Here is a 17,450-nt window from a genome sequence, read left to right on the forward strand (position 1 = left end):
GAGGAAGTAGACTGGTACAGATTGTGGAAAGGCACTGGGAACAGACAGATTGCGTACAGACAGAGGAAGGAGACAAACAGACTGTGTACAGTCAGTGGGAACAGACAGATTATGTTCAGAAGGAGTGAACGGTTAGATTGTGTACAAACAGGAACAGTGAGAAGCAACAGGGCTTAATAGCAAGAACATGGGCTTGGGAATCAGAGGATGTGGGTTCTAATCCCAGCTCTGCCACTTGTCTGCTGTGTGACCTTGGGCAAGTCACTTAACTTCTCTGTGCCTCAGTTCCCTCATATGTAAAATGGGGATTAAGTCTGTGAGCCCCACATGGGACAGCCTGATTACCTCGTATCTACCCCAGCACATAGAACAGTGCTTGGCACTTTCATTCATTCATTCATTCAATCGTATTTATTGAGCACTTACTGTGTGCAGAGCACTGTATTAAGCGCTTGGGAAGTACAAGTTGGCAACATATAGAGACGGTCCCTACCCAACAGTGGGCTCACAGTCAAGAAAAAAATTAGCACCCGGTATTCCCAGGCGGTCTCCCATCCAACTACTTACCAGGCCTGATCCTGCTTAGCTTCCCAGATCAGATGAGATTGGGCGCGTTCAGGGTGGTACAGCACCTAGTAAGTGCTTAACAAATACCAGAACTATTATTATTATTATCAGACAGATTATGTACAGACAGAGGGAACAGACAGACAGATTGTGTACAGATAGAGGGAACAAACAGATCGTGTACAGACAGTGGAGACGGACGGCCAGACAAGTTGTATACAGGCAGTGGGAACAGACAGACAGACTGTGTAACAGATAGTAGGAACAGACAGATCATGTATAGGCAGACTGTGTGCAGGTGGTGGGAGCAGGCAGAAAGATTGTGTACAGAGAGAGGGAACAGATGAACAAACAAATCATGTACAGACAGTGGGAATGGACAGATAGATTGTGTTGCAGGCAGGGGGAACAGGCAGACAGGCAGACTGCTCATGTATAGACAGATTGTGTACAGACAGTGGGAATGGAAGGGCAGACAGATTGTGAAGAGAGGAAAGGAAAGAGACAGACGAATCATGTGCAGACAGATGGTGAACAGAGGGTCAGATAGGCGGAGCGTTTGCAGGCAGCAGGTGCTTGCCAACCCCGGTCACTCCCCCTCGCCTGCGCCTGCCCCTGCCCTCGTCGGCCACGCTGAGGCCCTTCCCTCGCAGGTGGGCTCCTTCTTCATGATCAACCTATGCCTGGTGGTGATCGCCACGCAGTTCTCAGAGACGAAGCAGCGGGAAAACCAGCTGATGCGGGAGCAGCGGGCCCGTTCCCTGTCCAACGACAGCACGCTCGCCAGTTTCTCCGAACCCGGCAGCCTCTATGATGAGCTGCTCAAATACCTGGGCCACATCTTCCGCAAGGCCGAGCGCCGAGCGGGCCGCCTCTATGCCCGCTGGCAGAGCCACTGCCGGAAGGTCGGCCCCGACGGATTGGGGGGCCGGGGTCAAGTGGGCCGGGGGCGGGGCCGGGTGGCCTCCCAATGCCCACTGGCCCGGCACCACCACCACCATCACCACCACCACTACCACCACCATCATCACCACCACCACCACCACCACTACCACCTGGGCAATGGGAGTCCGGGCCCCGAGCTCCTGAGATTGGATGTGGAGGATGACCAGTCAGGCAGCCAGCTCATGCTCCCAGTGCCAACCCCCCGGCCTTGGAGCCCCCAGCCTGACTCTGCTTCCACCCGTAGCGTCTACCGCTCTGACTGCCACGTGATGGCGCTCGGGGATGGTGGGAGGCAGGATCCCAGGCCCGGCCCCCCCGAGCGGCAGGAACTACCCAACCATCTTGCCTTCTGCCGCCGCCAGACCGGCCAGTGGCATCCCCGTGCCCGGCGGTGGAGGGAGCCCTGGGAGCCCTGCATCTGGACCCCACAGCCCCAACCATCTGGATGCGGACACTTGCAAGAAGCTGCGTTGGCCAGTCGGGGAGCCTGGTAAGGAAGGGCTCCGGGGAAGCTCCCAAAGCCCCCAATCCAAGTCCCACCCTGCACCCCCCGGGAGAAGGGCACCCATCACATCCAGGCACCACCGGGGTCAAAATAGAGGGACACACTTCTCCCCCCATGCTGGGTCACTGGGGGAGAATCAGGGATGGAGAAAGGAGAGTTGGGGAAGTTGGGTGGACTGTGCTAGATAACTGGACAAAGAGTATGGGGAGGAGAGGAGAGTTACGGGTGTTGGAAGTGTGGGGCTGAAGAAGGCAGGAGTGGGGAGGGGGCTGAGAAGGGGCACAGAGAGGACAGGCTGGAAACCTCTGTCTGCTGGGCCATAGGAGCCAGGCTAGATGAGTTCCCAGGGATGGGAGAGGCCAGGGAAGGACTGGGTGAGACCCCTTCAGGGCAGCCACTGCTCTTCCATCACCTGCCTGTCCCAATTCCCACCTCCTATTCGTGCTTCCCCCCTGCTGCCTCAGCTCGGGACAAGGCAGATCCATCACACTGGGCACCAGTTCACCCCTCCCCGCCTCTCAAGTCTCAGGGCAGATGTGTTTGGCCTGTGCCCTGGAGGGGAGAACTAAGACTTGCTACTCGTCCAAGGACTGAACTAAGAGCTGGAGTAAATACAAGATAGAAGTTGATCAGGCTGAACACAGTCCCTGTCCCACATGGAGCTCACAGTCTCCATAGAAGGGAGAGCAGGTATTGAGCCCCCATTTTACAGATGAGGAAACTGAGGCCCAGAGGAGACAAGTGACTTGTCCAAGATCACTTAACAGGCAAGTGGCTGAGCCAGGATTAGATCCCAAGTCCTCTGACTCCTGGGCCCGTGCTCTTTTTACTGGGCCAAGATTCCAACTGCCTAATCGGTCTGTCGTGTTGACACCTGTGTGCTTTGCCATATCCCACCCAGGTCCAGGCCAGAGTGTGAGTGTCCCATTGTCCACGCTGAGCGCACCCTGTCCCCTGCAGCGCCACCAGGATGGCCTGCCTTCCTGCGACCCCCAGAGCTGCCCCCTCTGCTCCCGTCCCCTGGAGGACTGCGAGTTTGAATTCAGCGAGTCGGGGAGCTGTGACTCTGACCCCAGTGGCACCTACGAGTTCACCCGGGACCTGAGGCGCCGGGATCACCGTGACCCAGTCCAGCGGGCCGGCCAGTTGCAAGGCCAAACGGAGGCACCACAGAGGAGGAGCATGGCCATCAGGCTCTGGCTGGCCTTTGGACACAGGCTGGAGCGGATCGTGGATAGCAAATACTTCAACAGGGGGATCATGGCCGCCATCTTGATCAACACCCTGAGCATGGGGGTAGAGTACCATGAGCAGGTAAGGAAGAGGCCTCCTAGGCTCCCTGCAAGTACACAGTGGGCTGGAAGTTCCTCGAGGGTAGAGATTGGGCATGCTCCTAAAGCTTAGCACAGTGCTCACCACTGTACAATAGGCCCTCACTAAATAAGAGGATCAATCGCCCCCGCCCCACTCCCCCCAGCCTCTGAATGAGTCTGCAGCAGAGACAGGGAAAGAAATGTCCTTGAGCCCCACTCAGGTGGTTCCTCCCATCTGTGGAGACATGGGCAGGTGCTCTTCCTGGGGCAGCTGAGAAATGGGATTGTTATCCTGTCCCTCGGCTGCACAGGGAGCAAAGGTAGGTACTGAATGCCCACTGGGGCCCAGGACCTGTACGGAGCACTTGAGAGAGTCCATCGGCCCGGGACACCTTCCCCCCTACAAAGGGAGCTTCTGCCCCAGTGTGAGAGACAGACAAAAATTACTAGTAGAATCCAAAGAAGTAGTCGAGTGGACCGATGAGTAAACCCAAGGGTTGCAGCCATCTTTGAGAGAACTTGTACGGTAGCCATCAGTCTATAGGGTTTATTGAGCACTGCCTGAGAGTGAGCACTGAGTAAGCATTTGGAAAAGTACAACTGGACCAAGTTTGCCTTCTACCCATTGTTCGCTCTCGACTCCATCCCCCCACTCTCACCATTCCTCCAGCCTGAAATTGCCCTCTCCCCCCAGACTTCCTTCTGCCAAATTCCACTGCCAAATTTCAGCTTTCCCAACCTTCAAAGCTACCTAAAATCCCATCTCCCTCAAACTGCCTTGACGCATTCCCAACACCAAGAGAACAACCCAACAGTTGCCTCTTGCACTCATGTAATCCATGTTCACCCATCCACAGCACTTGTGAATAGATGTTTATTCAATTGCCTGTTCAAGTATTGGATGATGAGCTGATGATAATAATAATAACAATAATAATAAAATATGGTATTTGTGAGCACATAGTCCATGCCAAGCACTAAGGTAGGTAAAAGATAATCAGGTCAGACAGGGTTCCCGTCCTCACAGTGGGAGGAGGGAGAAAGAGCATTGAATCCTCATTTTACAGACAAGGAAACTGAGGCCCAGAGAAATAATTTGACTTGCTCAAGAACACGACAGCAGGCAAATGGTGGATCAGGGATGAGAACCCAGGTCTTCTGACTCCCAGGGCTGGGCTCTTTCCACTAGGCTGTACTACTTCTAATTTACTGCGATGGCTCCTTCTGTCAAGATTGTGTCTGCCTCCCCCATTAGCCAGGAACTCCTTGTGGGTTGGGTTTATGTGGGACTTTCCCAAGTGCCCAGTCCAGTGCCCAGAGCCCAAGGGGCACCAAGTGGCTACCACTGGTGGGACAGTCATTCCAGAAGGCTGCTGCTAGAGAGCGGCCCCTCAAGGGACCCACTCTTCTGCCTTGCAGCCAGACGAGCTGACCAACGCCCTGGAAATAAGCAACTCGGTGTTCACCAGCGTCTTCGCCCTGGAGATGCTGCTGAAGCTGTTGGCATGCGGCCCCATTGGCTACGTCAAGAACCCGTACAACATCTTCGATGGGGTCATCGTTGTCATCAGGTCTGCCGGACGATGGCCCCGGGGCAGGGGCGGGGAGGGTAGGGGTGCTACCCAAGTGCAGACCACCCCCCAGCAAGGCCATGTGGGGACTGGAGACAGGGCCAGGGTTCCCATTCACTCTCCAGGACCCTCGGCCTGCCTAGATTGCCCGGACCCCACGGGACTCTTTTGGCCTCAGTGTGGACCCTCTCCCTCCACCCCGCCATCCTGTCTGACAACCAGCCCCCACCCTCCCCTCGACCACCACCATCCCGGCTGCACTGGCTGGAGCCAAGGCAGCAAGTGAGCTGCCCAGATGGCATCTGGCCCACAGTCCAGCTCTGGTCGAATCATAGCCTTTGTTTGCCCTGATGTTTCCTGGAGCTTTACATTGAATATTTTGAGGAGTGAAGGAGGGTGGTGTGGACTCTTACCTCCCTATCCCTGACCCCAATCTCTGCCTCTAGAGTAGGAAGACAGTGGACAAATGGCCCTCTGCTCTGAACACAGCAGTAGAGCACTATTAGCCAAAGGGTCATAGGGAGCCTGAGAGGAGACCAAACCACCTCCCCTAAGTGACCTTCCCCCTTGCTCCTTCTGCTATCAGCCCCAGTGAGCCGTCCAGCTCAGGACTCTATTTCTGACAAGAGCAGGAGAACAAAATGGGCACCGGTTGCCTTCCTAGACAGCAACTCTCCGGTTTCTGACTGGACTGTTCAACTACCCCGACTCTCCCACAGTGACCCAGCATAAACTATCCAACACCTCTGACTCTCTCCAAATGACCCAACAAAGACCATCCAACACCCTTGATTCTCCCCTCTCCATCCCTGACTCCCCAGGTGGCCCAGCATGGACATTGGGCCAACATGTATTCTGGGTTTCGGATGCACCATGGCATTAGAACCCTAGCTCCTTCCACCTGGAGGTCAGGGTGTCTGAGGAAAGAACATGGGCAGGAGCGTAAGGCTCTGACAGGAACAGGCTTTCCCAGGAGAAAATGGAACATTTGGGTGGTGGCTTAGGTTGGGGGGCAGGACTACCCTGTGCTGCGTTTTATTGGTGGGGGAACATTGAGGGGGAGACCTAGCAGACCTTTACAGACCCTGGGCAGACCCCCAGTGCCAGCCCTAGGGCATCCTGGTGCCCTTCTCCCCACGCTCCTGGTGCCACAGTCCGCGGTGGTGACGGCGGCTCCCGTGGTGGCCCCGCAGCGTGTGCGAGATCATCGGGCAGGCGGACGGTGGCCTGTCGGTGCTCAGGACGTTTCGGCTGCTGCGCGTGCTCAAGCTGCTGCGCTTCCTGCCCGCCCTGCGCCGCCAGCTGGTTGTGCTCGTGAAGACCATGGACAACGTGGCCACCTTCTGCATGCTACTCATGCTCTTCATCTTCATCTTCAGGTGCTGACACACCCGCCGCCCCACCCGCCCAATCCTACCCCCACCCCAGCCCCAGCCACACCCCATCCCCACCCCTTCCTTACCCCCACCCCCCCATCCCTACTTCCACCCCATTCTGTCCCTTCCTCCTATGCTGCTCCTAGTCTTGCCCCATCCCCACCACTGCCCATCCCACTCTCCATCTCCCCCCCATCTCTCCCCAACCCTGCACCCAGCCCTGACCTTACCCTATCCCCACCTTCTGCCCCGCCCCCAGCCCCCAACTACCCCCATCCATACGATGGCCTGCATGCTCATCTGCACCACTCACTGAGAAATTTCCTATGGTGCAATAGATGAACTATCATTCAGGCAGCACAGCTATCTATTAAGCACCTTCAGTGGGCATAACACTGTACTGAACACTTGGGAGAATAGGACCCCTGCCCTCAAAGAGCTGACAGTCTAGCTGGGGAAACAGACACAAAGTAACGTATGGAAAGGAGGAGGAAGAGAATGGAGGAATGACTCTGTGAGAGAGGAAGTGTGCAAATAGTTGGATGTAGGAGTTGACCTGTGCCCAAGTGCCATGACTCAGGGTGGGATGCACAAATGTGGAGGTGTACTTGTACTTCCCAAGCACTTAGTACAGTGCTCTGCACACAGTAAGCACTCAATAAATACGATTGAATGAATGAATGAATGAATGAATGAATGAATGAATGGAGGTGGCGCATAAGTCCTGAGATGGGAGTTGAGAGGGCATGACCTGGAAGAAACATGGATTGGGGAGGGCTTCCTGAAGGGGGTGGGATTGCAGGAGAGCGGGTCAGGTGGAAAGCACTGGAGGATGGCGGATTTGAAGAGGGAAGGAGCTTCAGGCAGGAGGGAAGGTGAGAGCCAAGATGGGGTGAATGGCCCGGAGTCACCCCCGCCAGTATCGCCAGACAAGCTGTCCCAGACAAGCTGCTAACCCACCCACTGCCTCTTCCCTCACCTCTCACAGCATTCTGGGAATGCATCTGTTCGGATGCAAGTTCAGCCTCAAGACAGATACCGGGGACACGGTTCCAGACCGGAAAAACTTTGATTCTTTGCTCTGGGCCATAGTCACTGTGTTCCAGGTAGGAGCCTCACCTCACTGTCCTCTGCATCCCCTCTGTCCTCACGACCCTCTCTATCCTTGTCCTCCTCTTCAACCTTGCCATCCTCTCCATCCTTCCCATCCTTTCCATCCTCTCTGTCCTTGCTGTCCTCACTGTCCTCTCCATCCTCACCACCATCTCTGTCCCCTCCATCTTTGCCTTCCTCTCCATTCTCACCATCCTTACTGCCCTTTCTGTCCTCACCGACCCCTCTGTTCTCATCATCCTCTCCATCTTCACCATCCTCTCTATTCTCACTATCTTTGCCATCCTCTCTGTCCTTGCCATCCTCTCTGTCCTCACTGCCTTCTCCATCCTCACCATTGTCGCCATCCTCTCCATTCTCACTGTCCTCGCCATCCTCTGTGTCCTCACTGCGCTTTCCATCCTTCTGTCCTCTCTGACCTCACCATCCTTACTGTACTCAACTGTACTCTCCATCTTATATGTCCCCTCCATCCTTGTCATGCCCTCCATTTCTTATGTCCTTGCCATCCTCTCCAACCTCTCTGTCCCCTCCATCCTCACTATCTTCATCATCCTCTCCATCCCCTCCATCCTTTCCATACCTGCCGCCATTGGACAACGAGGACAAGGTCCTCTCCAACCTTGCCATCCCTGCTGTCCTCTCTGTCCTCACGATCCCATCTGACCTCACTGTCCCCTCCATCCTCTCCATCCTTGCAGTCCTCTCTGTGCTCAACCATCCTTGCCATATTCTCCATCCTCACCATCCCCTCCATACTCATCCTCCTCTCTATCCCCCCCATCCTCTCAGATGGGGGTCAGGAGCCAGGCTGACTGAGGGCCTCGGCCAGGGTCACCCCATGGTTCCAACCTTGGGGCTAAGGCTGGAGACCCCACTCCTCCTTCCTCACTGCTCTGGCCCCCACAGCCCCAGACACTGAAGCCCACGGCTGGGGAGGCACTGCCCCTGAGCCTTGGGGAGGGTGGGCCAAGCTTAGGTCGAGCTGACACTAGGCTGCCTCTTTCCTAGCCTCAGCTCTGCCCCTGATCCCTGTGAGCCATCACCCCAAGCCCCGGAGAATCACACCCCAAGAACTGTCCACCCTACCCACCCCGGCACCCGAGGAGCCAGGGCTCCTTACCACTGAGAGTGACCCCCAGTCCCCAAGATCCAGGTCCCCAGCCTCCCGGGCCCCAATCCCTGCCAGATAGACCCCTCAGATCCCCTGATTTTAACCTTCCAGTGAAGCCAAGGCTTCAGCCCAATTCTGGATGAAAGTGAGTCCAGGCCCATCCCTGAGGCCGGGCAGGGGCAGGGTTGGGGCCCTCAACTAGCTACTTGCCAGCCCAATCCCCACAGGAAGGAGACGTCCTGGCTTCTAGGTGGAATACAGCTTGTTGGGGATGGCTAGTCCAGGTTGTCCTCAGTCTCCCCCAAGAGGCCCATTGGAGTGTGGCAAGGGGGTGTGATGGGCTGAGAAGGTCTCTAATTCAGCCCCTGCCTCCCAACTATGTGCCTTCTTGTCCAAATAGGGCATCCTCAGAGGTCACACTCCCCCTAGGAACTCAGGATGCTGCTTCCTCCCCCTGCCCCCTTTCCTGTGCAACAGCCACCCCGAGAATCAACCATGGGGCACAAAGCCCCACTGCCCCTGCCCTGGCTTAGGTCTGGTGGCTTAGGCCTGGATCAAGGCATCCCTGGGGCCAGCTAGCTTCCAAGAGGCATCAGGCCTCGGGGAGGTGAGTGGGAAAAGGAGGCCCACTCACCCTAAAGATGCTGGGATACTGATGTTGGTATCATGTCCTTCTCCTCCCGATCCCCATGGCAGAGGGTCTTGGGGAGCTTCCCCATCATCCCTGTCACCAGAACCACTCCCAGATCTGGGTCTCCATTAGGCTGATGGAGGTGTGTGACAAGTTGCTGCAGGGCATGGATGTGCGGGGGCGGGGGGGGGGACGGGGGACCTGGGGATTGGGCCTTCCTGATGCATTTCCAATCACAGCATTCATTAGTGCTTGCTGCGTCCAATCAATCAAAGGTATTGACTGAGTGCTTATGGGGTGCAGAGCACTGTGTGGCACACTCAGGGAGTACAGTGCAACAGAGTTGTTAATGTTCCCTGCCCATAAGGAGCTTACAGTCCAGAGCAGGAGACAAATATTCAAATAGATTGCAGGGAGAAGAAGCAACAATATTGAGCAATAAGTACATCAGCGTTCTGGGGAGGTGGGGAGGGAGGGAGTTCTCAAGAGCTTCGATGACATGGAGTACTGGAGTGGCAGTATAGGACAAATAGTGTGGGGAAAAGAAAAATCAATCAGCGAAGGCCTCCTGGAGGAGATGAACTTTCGGGAGGGCTTTCTGTAAGGGAAGACATTGAGCAGAGAAGCCCGGTCTAGTGGGAAAACAGAATTTTGGCTGCTAAGTTGTAAACTCCTCAAGGGCAGGGACCGGATCTGCTAATTCTGTCATATTCGCCCAAGCTTTTAGTGCAGTGCTCTGCTGCACACAGAACGCAAGCTCCTCAAGGGTGAAGGCTGTGTCTACCAACTCTGTTGTACTCGCCCAACTACTTAGTGCACTGCTCTGCACACAGTAGGGGCTCATAAATACTAAGGGTTCACAGATTCAATCTGAGTAGCTGTGTGACCTTAGCCAAAGCCCTCAACTTCTCTGAGCTGCTAGCTGCCCAGCAGAGGCACCAGGAGCCCTGCAGAGGGCTGGCTGGCTCCCACCCTGGCCTTGAGGGAGCTCAGCCACTCCAAGGGCCGGCTGCTGAGAGCTCTGTGGCCTGCAGATCCTCACACAGGAAGACTGGAACATGGTGCTGTACAACGGCATGGCATCCACATCCTCCTGGGCTGCCCTCTACTTCGTGGCACTGATGACCTTTGGCAACTATGTGCTCTTCAACCTGCTCGTGGCCATCCTGGTCGAAGGGTTCCAGGCTGAGGTGAGGGGCCTGGCTATGTTTCTCCCTCGGAAAGAGGGAGGACTGTCGAGGAGCAGGACTGCTCCTGCCACCAAAGGGACACCAGGGGAAGAGCAGGGCTGTCTCTGCCCACTGGAGGTAGAGCAGGAAGGACCCATAGCTTGTCTCCATCCCCTGGAGAAAGAGCATGTGGGGAGCCGTGCTATCTCCATACCCTGGATGGGAGAGCTAGACTGTCCCCATCCCCTGGGGAGCAGAACAGGGCTGACCCTTTCCTCTAGAGGGGTAGCAGGGCTGATCCTGATCCCCAAAGGGAAGGCTTTGTGGGAACAGAGCTATCCCCATCCTCTGGCCCACAAATCAGGAATGGGTGTGCAAAGCTGAGGAGGAGAACCAGAAGAAAACCATGAAATGGGAAGTTGGGAGAATCTGGGGGCTCCAGGCTGGACATTGAAGGTTGGACTCCCCAGAACCTTCCCAGCTTTCTCTAAACCATACCTGGGGACCTGCCCCTACTCCAGGAGTGGAGCTTCTCCTGTCCCCCCTGCCCATCCATGCCTAACACTAACCAGCTCTGTCCTGTCCTGCCCCCCCCACCCCTCATGCCCACCATGCACCCCTCCAGACCCACCCACCCAGCCCTGCTCAGAGGACTGCAGTATACTTAGTGCTTTGCTCTGTGTTGAGCACCAGGATGGGCCCTAGACCTGGGATTAAGGCCTGACCTCACTCCAGGGGCTCCCATCTAGTGGGACATGGACACTGAGGAAAGAGGGAGAGATTCTAGACTGGACACAGGGAATGGGAAGCCTCAAAATCTGACCAGCACATGGGACAGTCTGCGGAGAGGCTAGCCTCCTGCTCTTCCCCCATCTAGGCCGACCCTTGATTTCCCCTTCCATCCTTCCCCACACTTCCAAACTTCCTACTACTCCGAGTTCATGGCTCCCCATAGCACCTCAGCTCAGGCTCCTTCCTATTTAGGGCCAGGCTAGGCTCCCCCTGTAGTGGTGGGCAGAGCCTAGGCTGGGCTTCCCCCTTGGCTGCCAGCAGAAGCTGGGCTGAGAGTCCCTCATGGTAGCAGGCAGAGCCCCTCCATAGGCTCCAGAGACCACTGTTGCCAGGTAGGCTTACCATCCGCTCACCCTGCCCCCGCTACAGGGAGGTGGATACAAGACCCAAGCCAGGAATCTACCTCCTGTCCCCCAACTTTGGTTGCAGGGCGATGCAAACAAGTCTGACACAGATGAGGACAAAACTTCTGTCAATGTGGAGGACGATTTTGACAAGATCAGTGAACTGTGGGCCTCAGGCGGGCAGCTTGGATCAGGAGGACAGAACGGATCAGGTGGATGGTGTGGCTCAGGTGAGTGGAGTGGATTGGGTGGACAATATGGATCAGGTGGGTGGTGTAGATCAGGTGGGAGGAGTGGTTCAGGTGGATGGTGTGGATTAGATGGGTGCTCTACCCCCCTCCCTCCCCCACAGCACTTGTGTATATATGTACATATTCATAATTATAATCATATTTATTTTTATCAATGATGTGTACATATCAATAATTCTTTTTGTTTATAAGAATGCTACTGATGCCTGTTTACTTGTTTTGATCTCTGACTCCCCCTTTCTAGACCGTGAGCCTGTTGTGAGCAAGGATTGTCTCTGTTGCTGAACTGTACTTCCCAAGTGCTTAGTACAGTGCTGTGCACCCAGTAAGCACTCAATAAATACGATTGAATGAATATCAGGTGGGCGGTGTAGATCGGATGGATGGTATGGATCAGGAAGCTGGTGTAGATCAGCTGCATGGAGTGGACCAGGTGGACTGAGTGAATCAGGTGGGCAGTGTGGAACAGATACGCATAGTGGATCAGGTGTGTAGAGTAGATCAAGTGGACAGCATGGATCAAGTGGATAAACTAAAGGAGGTGAACAGTGTGGATCAAGTGGGAGGTGTAGATCATGTGGATGGTGTGGATCAGGTAGATGGTGTGAATCAGGTGAATGAACTAGATCAGGTGAACAGTGTGGATCAGGTGGACAGTGTAGATCAAGTGGATGGTATGGATCAGGTAGACATTGTGGACGGTGGGACATTGTGGATCACATGGATGGTAAGGATCAGGTAGACAGGGTGGATGATGTGAAGCAGGTGGGTGGAGGAGATCAGGTGGACGGTGTAGATCAGGTGGGCGGTTTGGATCGGGTGAGTGGAGTGGAACAGGTGGACAGTGTGGGGTGATGGGCAGGTGGTGTGGATCAGGTGGATGGAGTGTATTGGATGGTCACGTGGATCAGGTGGGAGGAGTGGATCACCTGTGGGGAGATTATCAGTTGGGCAAGTGTGAATCAGGTGGACAGAGTGGATTAGGTGAGTGGTGTGGATCCGGTGGATGGAGTGGATTGGATGATCATGTGGATCAGGTGAAAGGAGTAGATCACCTGGAAGAAGATGATCAGGTGGGTGGTATGAATTAGGTGGACAGAGTGGATTAGGTGGACAGTGTGGATCAAGAGAATGGTGCTGAGCAGCTAGATGGTGTGGATTGGATGGGCAGAGTGGATGAGGTGGGGGCATGAATCAGGTGGACAGTGTGGATCAGGTGGATGGTGTGGATCAAGAGAATGGTGCTGATAAGGTGGACAGAGTGGATCAGGTGATGGTGTGGATTCATTCATTCATTCAATCATATTTATTGAGTGTTTACTGGGTGGAGAGCACTGTACTAAGCACTTGGGAGAGTACAATACAAAAATAAACAAACACATTCTCTGCCCACAATGTGCTTACAGTCTAGGGGGTGGGGAGATAGACATTAATATTTTTAAAAAATCATAGATATGTAGATAAGTGCTGTGGAGCTGGGCAAAGAACAAAGGATGCAAGTCAGGGCGACACAAAGGGAGTGGGAGAAGAGGAAAGGAAGGCTTAGTCAAGGAAGGCCTCTCGGAGAAGATGTGCCTTCAATAAGGCTTTGAAGCGGGGGAGAATAATTGTCTGTTGGGTTTGTGGAGGGAGGGTATTCCAGGCCAGAGGCATCTTGTGGTTGAAGGGTAGGCAATGAGATAGACAAGATCGAGGCACAGTGAAAAGGAAAGCAATAGAGGAGCGAAGTGTGTGGATTGGGTTGTAGTAGGAGAGTATCAAGATGAGGTAGGAGGGGATAAGGTGATTGAGTGCTTTGAAGCCAATGGTGAGGGGTTTTTGTTTAATGTGGAGGTGGATGAGCAAACACTGGAGTTTGTTGAGAAGTGTACTGTCCATTGCTGTAGAAAAATGATCCGGGCAGCAGAGTAAAGTATGGACTGGAGTGGGGAGAGACAGGAGGCTGGGAGATCAGCAAGGAGGCTGATGCAGTAATCCAGGTGGGATAAGATTAACCTGGTAGCAGTTTGGATGGAAAGGAAATGGCAGATTTTAGCGATGTTGTGAAGGTGAGACTGATAAGATTGAATATGTGGGTTGAATGAGGGAGAGGGTTCAAGGATAATGCCAAGGTTATGGGTTTGTGAGACAGGAAGGATGGTGGTGCCATCTACAGTTATGGGAAAGTCAGGGGGAAGACAGGTGGGAAGATAACGAGCTCAGTTTTGGACATGTTAAGCTTGAGGTGATGGGAGGACATCCAAGTAGAGCACTGTCTTGTACACAGGAGGAAATGTGAGACTGCAAAGAGGGAGAGACATCAGGGCTGGAGATGTAGATTTGGGTTTCATCCGCAAAGAGGTGGAAGTTGAAGCCATGGGAGAGAATGAGTTTTCCAAGGGAGTGGGTGTAGATGGAGAATAGAAGGGGACCCAGATCTAAACCTTGAGGGACCTCCAGAGTTATGGGGTGGAAGGCAGAAGAACAGCCGGCGAAGGATACTGGGAATGAATGGCCAGAGAGATAAGAGGAGAACCAGTGAAGCCAAGGTTAGATAACATTTCATTCATTCATTCAATCATATTTATTGAGTGCTTACTGTGTTCAGAGCACTGTACTAAGCACTTGGGAAGTACGAATCAGCAACATATTGACGGTCCCTACCCAACAACGGCTCACAGTCTAGAAGTGGGGAGACAGACAAAAACCAAAACAAAGCAGATAGGTGTCAATTTCCAGGAGAAGGGAGTGGACCACAGAGTCGAAGGCAACTGAGAGGACAAGGAGGATTAGGATGGAGTAGAGGCCACTGGATTTTACAAGAAGGAGATCATTGGTGACATTTGAGAGGGTGGTTTCTGTGGACTGAAGGGGACGGAAGCCAGATTGGATGGGGTCAAGGAGAAAATTGGAGGAGAGGAATTTGAAACAGTAGGTGTAGAAAACGTGCTCAAGGAGTTTGGAGAGGAATGGTAGGAGGGAGATGGGGTCATAACTGGAGGGAGCCATGGGGTCAAGGGAGGGTTTTTTTAGGGTAGGGGAGACATGGACATGTTTGAAATCAGTGGGGAAGAAGCCACTGGAGAGCGAACGGTTGAAGATGGCTGGCTGTTAAGGAGGGAAGAAGGGAGGGGGCAAGTTTTCTGACAGGGTGTGAGGGAATGGTATCAAATGTTCAGGTGGAGGGAGTGGATTTTGAGAGGAAGCAGGAGATCTCCTCTAGAGGTACTGCTGAGAAGGACAGAAGAGTTGAAGAGGGGGTGGGAGAGGCAGAGGGACTGAGGAGGGGCAGGGGAGATTTTAGGGAGTTCATACCTGAGAGTGTCAATTTTCTGAATGAAGAAGGTGGCCAGGTCACTGGGGGCAAGGGATGGGGGAGAAAGAGGGGTAGGGAGCCAAGGAGGGAGTTAAATGTCTGCAACAACTGGCGAGAGCAACGGGCATGGGGGTCGATAAGGGTGAAGAAATAATTTTGCGGGCAGAGGGGAGGGCAGAGTTAAAACATGCAAGGATAAATTTGAAGTGGACAAAGTCGGCCTGATATTTAGATTTCCACCAGCAGCGCTCTGTGGCTCATGCACAAGAGCAAAGGAAATGAACTGTGCAGGTGATCCAGGGCTGTGGGCTAGTGGTACGAGGTCGACAAAGGGATAGGGGAGTGAGTGAGTTGAGTTCTGTATCACCTGGACATAGTGGAACAGTTGGGCAGAGGAGATCAGGTTGCTCAGAATGAATCAAGTGGATGGTGTGGGTTGGGGGTGGCATGGATCAGGTGGATAGAATGGATCAGTTGGGCAGAGTGGGTCAGGTGGGCTGGTTGGAGCAGGTGGATGGTGTAGACCAGGTGGCTGGACTGGATCAGGTGAGGGGAGTGGATTGGGGGGACGATGTGGATCCAGTGGGAGGTGTGGATCAGGTAATCGGGTGCATCATGTGGGCGGAGTGGATCATGTGGGCGGAGTGGATCAAGAGGATGAAGTGGATCAGGGGTCAGATGGGCAGAGTGGATCAGGTGGATGGTGTCAATCAGGTGGACGGAATAGATCTGGTGGGTGGAGTTAGTCAGTCGGCGTTAATCAGGTGGAATGTGGTCTACATTTCCTCATCCTGCCCCTGGACAGGGCTGCTCCCCAGCCGCATCAGAGACCTAGGTCCCCCTTAGCAATTGGGGAGTCCCCCAGCCCAGGGACTTGCCCTCCACATGGCACATACTGTGCTAGGCACTCTTCCTCTTTGGCATGTTGTTTTTTTCCCCAGTAACTCAACTTGGGTCTTGGCATCACCAGCCCCCAGGTGAGCAGGTTCTGGAGAAATCACATGAAGGTGTCTGGACATCACAGCAAAGTCCCTGAGAGGTCATGGGGAGGACTTGAGGGTGCGAGCAAGGGTGCCCCCCTTTCTCCGCCAAAGGCAGATTCCGGCAGCCTCCAGAAGCAGTATTCAAAAGCTATGGAGGCCGGTCAGGCTGCCTCATGGCTTTTACCCTGGCTTTGTTGCAGACATGAAGAATTTCTCTCTGGCTGTGATGGCCAACGGTCACCTGGAGGGCCGGGGCAGCCTGCCCCCACCGATGATCCTGCACACGGCAGCAACCCCTGGGCCGACCCCTCAAGGCTCACCACAGCTGGACTCTGGGCCCGCCCTGCTTGGGCGCCAGTGGGCTGGCTCTGCTTCCATCGACCCTCTGCACTGTGACCAGAGGTCCTCGGTACGGGCTGGATGGGCGTAGCTGTAGGCACCACAGCTGCGGTCTTGACAAGCACTGCACTAAACAGGGCTCAGAAACTAAGGGCGAGGGAGAACAGGTATCCGTCAAAGGCGAATGAAGACTGGGAACCCCATGTGGGACAGCGACTGCATCCAAACCAATTACCTTGTATCCATCCCAGTGCTTACTATGGTGCCGGGCAATTAGTAAGCACTTAACAAATACCATTTTTAAAAAAAGATACCAAAGCCCTATTTTACAGATTAGGAAACTGATGCATAGGGTAGCTAAGTGACTTTCCCAAGGTCACACAACAGGCCCTGGCAGAGCTAGGATTAGAGCCCACTTCTCCAGACATCTAGTCATGTGCTCTTTCCGCTAGACCACACTGCTTCTTCCCTCTCTGCTCCTCTCCCCTTCTCACACTCTCACTCCTTCCTTGTTCTCCTTATAATAGTAGTAGTGACAGTATTTACTGAGAGCCCTGTGGAGAAATGCTCTCCTCAGCTCTCCTCAGCAGACCCATCCCCTGGGTCCCTTGGAGCAGCCGAGATTCCTTTTCGGTCCTTCCCAACTGGGTTTTCCATGCCAACGGCTGCCCAGGAAGCCCCCCTCTGCATCCCCCCGCACTCTGCCAAGCAGGCAAGGTGTTTGTTCTGCAAAAGATGAGCAGCTCCTGGGCACAGTCCCCTCCAATGGGAGCCCACTGCTCAGCTGTTCCCAATCAAGGGATTGCCACTGGGGAAACCACTGGGGAAAAAACAATAGAAGCTCGATACATTCCCTGACCTCAAGGAGTTTCCATTCTCCTGCCTACTCTCTGAGCCTGACTCCTCTCCCCTCCCCTGCAGCTTCTCCTGACCCCCTCATTCCTAGCCAGCAAAGAGGGACCCCCTGTGGATCCTCCCCTTGTTCCTGGCTTTGAGTGTCCAATTCTGGGGTATTATCCATTCCAACCCTGGAGACCCCTGGAAGTTTTTGATCACAGTTCAGCTCAGGCTCAGACCCTGCCTCCAGGGCTCCCAGTCAGCCTGGTTATGGGACTGTCTCCCCACTTAGAGTAGCAGCTCCT

General features: G+C 54.3%; 1 protein-coding gene and 1 pseudogene across 1 annotated transcript in view; one reads left to right on the plus strand and one right to left on the minus strand.

Moving 5' to 3' along the window:
• LOC119942157 (voltage-dependent T-type calcium channel subunit alpha-1H-like) overlaps nucleotides 1-17,450 on the plus strand; it is a 222,969-nt gene that overhangs the window by 141,516 nt on the left and 64,003 nt on the right. The window contains 9 exon segments of the mRNA XM_038762812.1: nucleotides 1,221-1,823; nucleotides 1,825-2,002; nucleotides 2,919-3,331; nucleotides 4,750-4,901; nucleotides 6,095-6,280; nucleotides 7,266-7,383; nucleotides 10,170-10,325; nucleotides 11,526-11,670; nucleotides 16,170-16,378. Coding sequence (XP_038618740.1) covers nucleotides 1,221-1,823; nucleotides 1,825-2,002; nucleotides 2,919-3,331; nucleotides 4,750-4,901; nucleotides 6,095-6,280; nucleotides 7,266-7,383; nucleotides 10,170-10,325; nucleotides 11,526-11,670; nucleotides 16,170-16,378 — 2,160 coding nt within the window.
• LOC119943180 lies at nucleotides 522-637 on the minus strand (annotated as a pseudogene).

The sequence above is a fragment of the Tachyglossus aculeatus genome, chromosome 21 (genome assembly GCF_015852505.1).
Source record: "Tachyglossus aculeatus isolate mTacAcu1 chromosome 21, mTacAcu1.pri, whole genome shotgun sequence".
Taxonomy (NCBI): Eukaryota; Metazoa; Chordata; class Mammalia; order Monotremata; family Tachyglossidae; genus Tachyglossus; species Tachyglossus aculeatus.